The 11,720-nt window shown below is 30.8% G+C and overlaps 1 protein-coding gene across 1 annotated transcript in view; it reads right to left on the bottom strand.

The window, feature by feature from the left end:
* LOC124363047 (ubiquitin carboxyl-terminal hydrolase 45-like) overlaps positions 1-11,259 on the bottom strand; it is a 51,406-nt gene extending 40,147 nt beyond the window's left edge. The window contains exons 1-4 of the mRNA XM_046818112.1: positions 11,074-11,259; positions 5,804-5,976; positions 4,315-4,451; positions 3,912-4,045 (exon numbers count right to left, since the gene is read on the bottom strand). Coding sequence (XP_046674068.1) covers positions 3,912-4,045; positions 4,315-4,451; positions 5,804-5,900 — 368 coding nt within the window. The 5' untranslated portion in view covers positions 5,901-5,976; positions 11,074-11,259. The remainder of the gene's footprint in view (positions 1-3,911; positions 4,046-4,314; positions 4,452-5,803; positions 5,977-11,073) is intronic.
* Positions 11,260-11,720: the final 461 nt, after the last annotated feature.

Genomic DNA, 11,720 nt, shown 5'->3' on the forward strand with positions numbered 1-11,720 from the left:
ATTTAAATGCGCAACAGTGTCAACTGAGGACATGTTGAAAATAATTTCTTCATTTGATAATAAATGGTCAACAGGATTTGATAAGGTTCCGATGCCTGTAATTAAATATGCCTCAATCAGCTTGGCTCTCCCTTTGACTCATCTAGTCAATTCTTCTTTTGTTAGTGGACTCTTTCCTAGTAGAGTACAGATCGCTAAGGTAATACCGTTATACAAAAAAAGGGGAGTGTAAAGAACTAAATAATTATTGCCTCTCTTGTGATTACTGAGCTCTTTCTAAAAAATTTTTTAAGAGAGCAATGTACTATCAGTTAATTATTTATTTGGAGGGAAATTCCTTGAATGACCCTGATCAACATGGTTTCAGAAAAGGTAGAGCTGTTGTCATGGCAGGAATTGATTTTATAGAATCTACAATTAATTCTGTGGATAGAGGCGAGAAGGCGTTTTAGGAATCTTATTGGATCTTAGCACAGCTTTTGATAGTGTATGAAATAATTCATTATTAGATAAACTAAGCTCTATTGGTATTGAAAAAAATTGTCTAGCCTGGTTTCGGAATTATTTGACAAACAGGAGACAGTATGTTACAATTAGACATTAAGTTAACAATACAATAACATACGATTCATCTCCATTATTAGACATTAAACATGGTATACCTGAAGGGTCTATTTTGTGACCTCTTTTATTTTTAATTTATTTAAAGGGTTTGCCACAGTTGGTCAATGATAACACTAAATAAAATTTGCTTATTTGCTGACAATGCTAGTGTTAAGCTCAGCAACTTTAATCTATTTGACTTGGAATTAAAATCTTTGACAGTTCTTGATAATGTAAATTCTGCTCTCAATGAATATCAACTATTGATTAATGAAATTAAAACAAATTTTATTGTATTCTCACCTAAATACACTAAATTAATCAGTAAGCTGGTAATATCATTTAAAGACACATTGTTTAAGGGGAGAACATCGCTAAAAAATGGAATTTTTTTTATTTTACTGAAAAATTCTTGGATTCTTCCTGAAAATGGCAATATATAACACTTGGTATTTTAAACCACGGAAGATCTTGGTAAAAATGAAAATATATTATGTGTTCAAGTGTTTTAGCGCATTTTCTGTAGAGAAATCGTCCCAGAACTCATACTTCTGTATTCATTCTCATACATATTTTATTTCCTGGTGTTATTTTTATACTCTATGCAGTTTTATGAGATACTGTACTGTCACCAGCTGCAGCTGTATTGAAGTCTTGGAAAGTTTTATGTTTATATATTATGTGCAGTAGTTTGTTTACAAACAGTTTCAAGTGGTTGTGAAGTTTGAGCTTATTAGTTATAATCAGTTTTGTGTTTTAATATGCCTAAATGACTAAGTTATACTAAAAGAAGAACCTTCAGAGGGAATAAATATACTAAACAAATAACATTAGACATTAGAAGTAATGAAACTTCTGAGTCTAGCATTAGCTCAACTCTAGGTTATGGAAATCCTAGGCCTAGTTTTGAAAGTGCATCAAAGAAAAAACTTTCCTATTTGAATAAGCCTAGTAAAGAAATTGAAGACATATATCAATCAAATGTTGTAAATATTATTGTTGATGTAAATACACTAAGTACTCTCAATACCTTATGTAAATGCAAACATTGTGACTCTATTGGCAATTTAAAATTTTCTGAAGACTTGAGTAAAAGAAAAGGTATTGTTTCAAGTCTTATTATGCACAAACTGTGCTAATAAAGTATCAAAAGACACATCAGAAAAGAAATACAAACTCTACAAACTAAATACTAGGTTTGTTTGTGGCCTATGTTGCATAGGAGTACGCCTAGCTGGTGCGGAAAATGTATGTGCTATATTAAATGTACGTCCTCTAAGCTAGTCTAGAGGCTACAAATGAGATGAGGGTGAAGAAAAGACAATGTAAAAGGAAGCTGGAAGATGCAGAGAACCAAGGGACCAGCTACTATGGTGCTGGAGCATTCTAAATTTATTTGTAGGTCTTTTTACATATGATCAACTACTATGTTTATTTCAACTGCCGTTTTCCGAAAATTGTGTTTGTTAAACTTATGTACCTGTAGCTCAGCTATTGTTTAAGTTAAAAAGATGAAATTTTGTATACTATCCCAAGGTACTGTTTAGCTTATCTGGTAGTAAAATCATGACTATATCTTACATATTTACTGAAATAAATAATAAACATCATAAATTAGTGTGGTAAAAAATTACTTGTTTATTGATAATGCAATAAAATTGTTTCTATTGCTCTAAAATGTTTCAATCTACTACAGGCTCATCTAATAACATACCAGAACATACTGTAAAAATTGTATTAAAATATCTTGACTGGTTATAGAACTGCAGGTACACGAAGTTAGTAAAAGTTCTCATATATTAAGCATAGGCGACGTTCTCCCCTTAAATCAAGTAGAGTCAATTTGCATGTTGATCAAGTTGCTAAGAAAATTACCTCTCTTTTATTTGTAATTTACAGAATATCAAAAATTTGTTCAATTGATACTTTAAGACTCACTTATTTCCTTATATAGACTCTGCAATTACGTTTGGCTTATGCATTTATGGAGCTACATCAAAATTCAATTTAAATAGGATACTAATACCTACTATAAAAAAGGTGTATTCATATTATTTTGGACCTTGATTGGAATTATAGTGAATAATAAATTTTCTAGTAAGGGTATCACGACAGTTTATAGTCATTACATGTACCAAGCTATTTTCTACACTAATCAATTAATGAAAGCTAACAAACTGCCTTTATTAGGAAGCAATCACTGTTATAATACTAGACAAAAGGATAATATAGCAACTGAAACCCATAAATTTGAACATATTAAAAAGAAAACAACTTAAATAGGTGCAAAATATTTAAACAATCTTCCTACATATATAAAAAATGAAAAGTGTAAAAAAGTTTCACATATTATCTAAAAGATTACTTTATTAACAAAACTTTAGAGTTTTTAAGAATTGTAACATAGTGTTCTATTGAATTTGTTTTTACTGCATTGTTTGGGGTAAGAACATGTTAGTCAATACACGATTATAGTATAATCCTTAGTCAAAATATATAATTGTTATTTTATTGTAAATGCTTGACACCATTCATGTACTTTTTATGTACTAACATGAACAAAGATATTTTAATTCATTTAGAAAAACAACCCTATATATTTTTGAGCTAATTTAATCAATGAGATTCCCATATTAAATTTTTATCAATATGAACTCCTAAAAACTTTACTTTATTTGAATAGTTATCTAAATTATATCAATACCAACAGTTCTTAAAGTAAAAATTATATTTTGTGTTTTATCTTCATTTTAGAGAAAACTGTTCACTTTAAACCAACCTGGTGCCTTATCCAAACCACTTTCTATCAAGATATTAAGCTCATCAATATTGAGAAAAATGGTATCATCTGCATACAAGATTGATAACAGTTATAACAATAAGTAATAGCTTATTGGATTAATAAATAAATCCAAATAACAACACCAAATTTTAATATTTGAATTCCTTTGACACACCGGCGCATCAAGTGCATTAGATTGCTGATGTTTCATTGGTATGCCGTAGCATGTATCGTAAAAAACAACGTAGATTTTATAGTTAAAGAAATATTGGAGTGTGTCAGATTCTGATTTGTTTGTGTAGAGCGGAGCTTTTTCATAATGTTATTGGTTTTTTTGTCTTCATGGTCATTATATTAAAGATAAACATTCATATTTACCAGACTTTAGTACATGTATTCGAGATAAAGAACAACTGTTATTTTATTACAAGAGTGTTTTAGTTAAAATGTTAAAACTACTATTTTGTGAAAAATACTGCCCACGTCATGGGACTCAAGACTTAATTGTGCAGATAAACTTACTCACCAAACCAGGCTTGTGTTGGTTTGGTAAACCAGGTAGTGGATGTCAGACCGTGGGCACTTGAAGTGGTCCTGGCGGTGATCCTCCACCTCTGGGCCACAATTGCAGGCACCACAAAACAGGCACACCCAACAATCCTGGACAAAGAGATTTATTACACACATTTTAACAGTGAGTGGCTATTCAAAATTACAAACAAAATGGATGGAGCAACCAATACTAAAATTATATTCCCAAGACTCAGATTTTCAAAATTAATGGTCATTCACTGATATGCTTCAATAGTTGAAAGAAAAGAGAAAGCAATATTGATAATAATAAGTGACTCTTCTCAAGAAATAAAACTTTAAAGTCAATACAGATAATGTGAAATGTATTAAATTAATTATCTAAATAATGAACTCACCTTGCACAGTTCTGATTTGTTCTTCTTACAAGTTAAACAACATTTGAGAGCATTCTTATCTTTGTTGCCTTTTACACTTTTCTTCACTAGACGTAAATTTACAGCTTTAGATGCATGAGGACACAGTACTTCATTTCCTGTAAACAAACCGTTTCAGGATTAATGTTATGTTTGTGACAATTCATTAAAAATCCACTTTAAATTTCAATATACCCATGAAAACATTTATATTTCTACTAACTTTTAGCTTTACTTTGTAAACTGTAATCTTGACAATTTCTTAAAAATAATTGGGCACATTAGCAAGACAGATTAGCAAGTAAAGTCATAATTTAGTATTACAAACTTACATATCAATTGTTGTAAAAAATTAAAGCATTCTTTGACATGAAAATACAACTTGTTGACAATTACAGTTATGTAGAATCTTAAACCAGTGATTAACTCTCTCATCATCCATAGTTGATCCTTGGATACTGACATCCTTAAAAAGGACAAAAAACTAACAAGTTCTTGATCAGGCTTTAAAAAAAAAGAAGATATTTGATCAATATATATATTTTTTAAAGTGAATATTTATTTTAACTACTTCACATTATTTATTAAATGGATAAAAAAGAGATAAGTTTTTAACCCTTCCCACGCCTTAGATGGATATATTAGAACGGTAGACTTTAACAAAAACGCCAAATACAGTTATATCAGATATTATAGATGTCTCTTGAAGAGATTTTTAGTTCACAAAAGGCTGTCGAAATGCCTGGTGCATGCTCTGTGCTTATCGCGGTTACCAAGGAAGTATTTATAAATGACATTCACTCAGTGGCAGGGAGAAGCGAGTGCCCTATCTAACTCTGACCGCCTACTCGTCAGTTCTAATGACATTCACTCAGTGGCAGGGAGAAGCGAGTGCCCTATCTAACTCTGACCGCCTACTCGTCAGTTCTGCATCTCCTACAGAGCCATAACCAAACATATCCGTGGCTAGTATTACAGCTTTCTCAGTTGTCACGAGTGCGCGTCTACACCATATCTCATTATTGTTCTTCAACGTGTGGTAGTATTGTGATTATTTTGAAATATTTATCTTGTTTTATAGTAAACTTTACAGTTTAATTACATTTCACAATAAAATTGAAATTTATTTTAAATAAACAGCTTTGTAAATAGTTCTTTTTTATTTCTATCAATAAATACACTAATTTTAAGTAAAATGCTGTTTTATACTTATTTTGCTTTTACCTTTTATAACTTAGTTATAATAAAAATTAGCTTTGAAATTAAAGAAACAACATTGTTTTACTTGTCTTTGTGTTATAGGAAAGTTAATGGATTTATTAGTGGTGTGCAAAGGGTTAACTTGATAAACCCAATAAATTCAATTTTAATTGAGAAAAAAAGTAAATAAGTTTAAAACATACAATGACTAAAATTAAAACTAATAAATTTACTATACCCTATTCTATTACAATAATAATTGCACACTAACCATCAGCTGCCTGTGTCGAGTCTATGCTGGTTTCAGACTCTGTAGAATCCACCACTGCACTGTTGGAGTTTTGACTCTGCCTTTTCTTCTTTCCCATAGTCGAATTGTAAGTTTCTATCACCAATAATTTGATTGACGATGGACAAACACAATATCAGAAGGGCATTCTCAGTCTAGAACACAAGAATTTGGTTTAAATATGGACATTTACTTCTAATTGTATCTAAGCAATGAGAACTTTTGTGCTTCAGTATGTACATACCAACTATTGGATATAAATACATGTATATCACATTTATATCGAAACCCACTTTCTTGACTTTCAGCAATATCTCAGATTGAAGTGCAAACCAATGTTAGTGCTAAAAACAAATGAAACAAAGATTCGAATCAGCAATCTATAATTATACTTTGTCTACCTGTGTGTATATAGCACATTTAAGTAATCTTAAATTTGGGATTTTTAAATGACAAACTGTATAATCTAAACTTTTTTCCTGATTTCTTAGTGCCAACCGAAATTTGGACTGCGCTCAGTCTTGTTATCAGTGCTATGTAGATGTACTGACGGACATGCAGTCAGCTATCTCAAATTCACTTGCCACACGGATAAAGTGGACTTACTCACAATTCCTCATTGACATTGATCAATTAATGGCATTTTGTGTTCGAAAGAATTTGATTTTTACAGATGACAAAAACTGTAATATTATGGTGGATGACGTCTTAGATGACGCATATCTAGGATTAATGGACAGCTAAGGGTTAAGCTTCCTTGTCTATGAAGAAACTAGAATAGCAGGTGAAAGTAAAACTAGCATTGATAACGGTTTTTTTAGATTTAACATCAGATATGACAGTAAGTATAAAGGTTTAATATTGCATCTTCTTTTACAGATCATTCAACTGTTGATTCAAAGGGTAAATATTGGAACAAAAAATTAAATAAAATTCCTGATAATAAAACACTATTAAGAATTGATTATAATAAATTATAATTTATGATATTTATATGTCTAAATTTGTTATAAAACAGGTCATAACAACTTTAGCAGAACCTTTATTATACTGTTTAATTCTCTGTCTACTTGGGGAAGTTTTCTAAATGCACTTAAAAAAGTTCATATTTGACCTTTTTATAAGAAGGGGCCCAAGAATGAGCCAAATAGTTATTGTCCAGTATTTCTTATACCAATACTATCAATATTATTTGAAATTTTGGTACCTATATGATCAAATTAACAATTTTTTGGAAACTAATGGCTTCCTGAGTATGTTACAATTTGGGAATGTCAGGAGTGGTCTTGGTTGAGTATTGCAAGATAAAAGGAATGAAATAGGAAATTACAGGCCCGTTGCTATTGTGCCAGTTTTGTCTAAGGTCATGGAAATAGTCATGTAAACAGTTATTACAATTTTTGGAAATGGAACATCTGCTTTGTATAGAACAATTTAGATTCCGAAAAGGGTTATCAACAGCTCAAGCTGTTATTCTTTAGTTGATATGGTTCTGGACTGTTATGAAAAGAAAGATTTTGCTGCTATAACTTTCTGTGATCTTAGCAAAGCTTTTGATCGAGTGTCTCATAACATTTTGATTAAAAAATTAGAACATTATAATATTAAGGGGATAGCTTTGGATGTATTTAGCTCTTACTTAAAAAATAGATCTCAATATGTAGTATTAGAAAAAGGTATATCTCTGTGTAAACCAATAACCTGTGGAGTTCCACAGGGCTCTGTTCTGGGGCCTTTCCTGTTTTTAACTGCAGTGAATGATCTGAGTGTAAATGTACCTGCGAATATTGTTTTATACGCTGATAATACTACTATAGTAACTACAAATAAAGATTATAACAAACTCTTAGAAGACTACAACTTGAATATTAATCTTGTAAAGAACTGGCTCACTGTCAACAACTTGATTCTAAATAGTGATAAGACAACTACTGTAATATTTAGCCTCAGAGAAGATCCTAATAGGACACCAGAAGATATATTTCCAAAATATTTAGGTTTGACTTTTCAACCTAATTTAAATTGGTATCAGCAAATGGTAGGGGTTAAAAGTAAACTAAGTACAAGTGTGTTTGCAATTAAACGTTTATGTGGTGAACTTTAGGAGAAAGCTCTTATACAATCTTATTTCGGACTTTTTCACTGTCACTTAACTTATGGTTTGATTGTTGTTGAGAACTTTTTAAACGTTTTAAAATTTTGACATTATTCTCTTTACATATACAACAATGCCTACTTTACCTCCGAGGTAATTTAGATAAAGTAAATCTAAGGAAAAATGTTCACAATTATGAAACAAGAAGTTGTAACAATATCAACCTACCTCAAAATAGACAAGCTAAAACTGACAATGATGATGGCTATTAGACTATACAATAAGTTACTATTAGATATAAGGATGCTAAGTGATATGGAATTTAAAGCTAAACTAAATTATTTTCTTTGAAAAAGATCATTCTATTCGGCGGAAGAGTACATCTCAACAGTGTGGACGAAGCAAGACTTTTAGAATTTTCATTGTTTTACAAAAGTTGTAACATTTTATTGACGTGCCAATATATTTGTGTTGAATATTTTCTGGCAGAAAAAATTCTTATTCTTATTCTCATTCCTCAAGGCTTTGTTCTCAGACTTTTGTTGACGAACTTTTTAATGTAAAATTTTGAAGACAAATTTTTTCTAATACTATGCCTAAAAAATTACACAGTGTTACAATATATATCTTGGCCCCTAAAAACTATTTAATTAGTTCATGGTTCTTTATTATGATAGGTAGAAAATTTTTACTATCTAAGTTTATATATATATATATGAGTCATATAATATATATATATATATATATGACTTAAACTTAACTTGGAAGGATTATATCAATTCAATGAAAAAAGTCTTGAAGAAGTTTGAGAAGTTTTTATGTTTCGTGATGTATGTCCTAAGACAATCCTGCTGAATGTTTACCACGCTTTAATACACAAGACTGTCATGGGCTTGTATGCTGGGGGGGGGGGAGTATGTATATATATCCACACTATACCCTCTCATTATATCACAAAAATCCTTCCTTCAAAATATAACTGAATCAAATAAGACCGGTCATTCCTGGACACTATTTGTAAATTTAAAAATACAGTACCTACTCCCAAAAAGTTGTGAAACCTAATATACAAGGTATTTAAACCATTTTTTTATAATAAGCTCAAACCCAGTTCTCACACATAATAAAAGATACAATTTCAGAAGTTTGCTTCTCGCGGTTCCAAAACCTAATTTAATTATTTTCAATATTTGCTACCTTTAATGCTTCAATATTGTTTAATTTGATTTCCGTTAAAATATAATACCTAGCACCATTATATCATTTTTTTAAATTAAATTCAGCGTTTTTTTCTTTTTCCACCAGAAGTATGGAACAAGGCGCCACCTGCCCAAGTCCTCACTGATGGTCAGGGGAATTTCCGATCAGTAGGCTATTTTCCCAACCTTAGATCACATGCTAGATCGACCGTGATCTAACGTTGGAAAATTCAAGACTATCTGGGATGTGATCTGAAGTCGGGAAAAGCTTTGACAAAACAAAGAAGCTATATTTTAAAACTTGCAGCGGTACTTTGGGATTATACCGACCACACCCAGACATGAATCGTTATTTGACATTTTGCTTCTACTGATTACTAGATTAGCGTAGAACAATATTTCGTCAATATAAAACAGGAATTGTCTTATCGCAAACCCCTCCCCATCCTCAGACAGAGGTCAAAGTCGAGCGATCTAGTAGATAACGTGATTGCAGAGTCTCGCCGCCCATTCAGCTAGTGCGTCGCTTTGTTGTACTTCCGTGTTTTACCCCTACATTTCTACAAACACAAAAATTCAACAAAAACAAACATAACAAACATTACCAAACAAAAACTAAACTCTTTATTGAAAAAAAACACACAAAAACTTGTTTTTATGTACCGTGCAAAAAACTTAAATAGTCATGTGATGCCGCACGGCCTCCCGTAATCGGGATTCTCGAGAAAGATAAGATAACAGTGACAACAGTACCTGGAAATGCTTGTTGATTGATGGAATGTTAGTTCTGTTACTCAACTACATCGTTTTATAACGTTCTAAGTTCATTGAAAAAAGTTTAAGCGTTGGGGGCATATAACGGAATCTGACCCCATTAACAATTGATAATCGTTGTAAGTTTGTAATTTTGTAATTAAAGAGTTGTTTTTTCGTTCTATCATGTTTGTTTCTATAAATGTATATTCTTCATACTGGTGTGGTCGGTATAATCCCAAAGTACCCTTGCAGCTCTGACAGTATCCTATATTAACTGAAATAATCATCTGGAAACTGACAGACTTTTCATCTTATCGTGTCAAGCTCAAAATTTGTTATTTTTTATTGTTTTAGGCCTAGGCCTAGTTTAATTATTAGTGTTGTCCTTGTTACTATTTATTATTAATATTGTTCTTATACTATTATTCATTTTTATCTGTATTATTATAAGTTGCTATTGTTATTATTTTAATAGCTTTTTACAATTACATGATTAACTGAATATGTTTTCTGTGATCTCTTCTATGTTAAGTTTTGAATTACTGTAGTAAGGATTGTTTTTGTAAAATGGAGTTTACTGTGAATAAATGTCAAAACTCTTTACAATTTGTAAATCATTAATATAAAAGCCAAAATTGCATAAAATTCCTTATACATAAGTTTATACTGATTAAAAATAAATTCTTGAAACCAAGAATATAGTCAAATAATATTCCAAGCTAGCTTACAGCAAAGTTAAAGTGAAGAATCCATGTAGACTGCTTTGACAACAGCTGTTAAGTTTTCTTCAAATACTTTCTGTACTTTATAATGCTAGACTAGATATATGATTAAATACATATAACTTTACATACAAATCTGAAGATAAAATAAAGCAATGGAGATAGAAATATTTTACTTGGATAGCCAAAACAAATTTATGATTTCTTTAACCATTACATGAAACCATAAGTTTAATAGGTTACCAACCCCTGTTATGCTTGCAGAGAATCTAAGAGTAAATTTCACAAAGATGTCTATAGTATAGTAATACTTGGCATTGATATAATTGTTTAATTATGAATGATAGAGGTAATATTTAAAATGTAATTGGAGTCACCACGAGTAAGTAATTAAGACCATGATCAGCTTTAGTACAGGACACGTTCGGGAATGAACTCAATAACGTAATAGCCTACTTAATAGGATCAAAATGAAATTACCTGTAATCAACCAGAGGTGCACTTTATTCTGTATACAAAACTGAACAGTTTTACACTAACCCAAAATTGCACTGATCGATGACAATCTAAGCTAGGACGAATGAATCTATAGCAACTCCATTAATCTTGCAGAAGCAACAAAATGAAGACAGACTTTGAAAAGAGAAAACCTAATGTCCCAAATGCACTGGATAAGTATTCAATCCACCTGTTCAGAAACAGTGATGCATCATTATACGTCTAAAACAAAAATTCTTTTAATATATAACAAATGTTGTGTGAGTAAACGATACATCTAAAACAACAATATTATAGTGTTAGTTAGTTATCCAATTATAACAGAAATAAAATCTAATGGTTATTGGAGTGTTTGTTTTTAAATTAACAATGTGTATCCAATGATGTAGTACGATAAAAAAAGAAGATAAATTATATAACATAATGCATAATATATGCTATCTTTTCTTACCTAGAAAATCAATTAGTACAATTAGTAAAGCAACGAAAAGAGAAAGACAGTAGGCTTTTTCTTAGCCATAAAAATTACGAAAATTAGAAGTCTTGGATAATTTAATAGTTTATAGGAAGGAAAATATCCTAGACAATGAAAGGCACTGAACCATTCACTGTCCTTGTCCATTCACGTC

The sequence above is a fragment of the Homalodisca vitripennis genome, chromosome 5, assembly GCF_021130785.1.
Source record: "Homalodisca vitripennis isolate AUS2020 chromosome 5, UT_GWSS_2.1, whole genome shotgun sequence".
NCBI lineage: Eukaryota > Metazoa > Arthropoda > Insecta > Hemiptera > Cicadellidae > Homalodisca > Homalodisca vitripennis.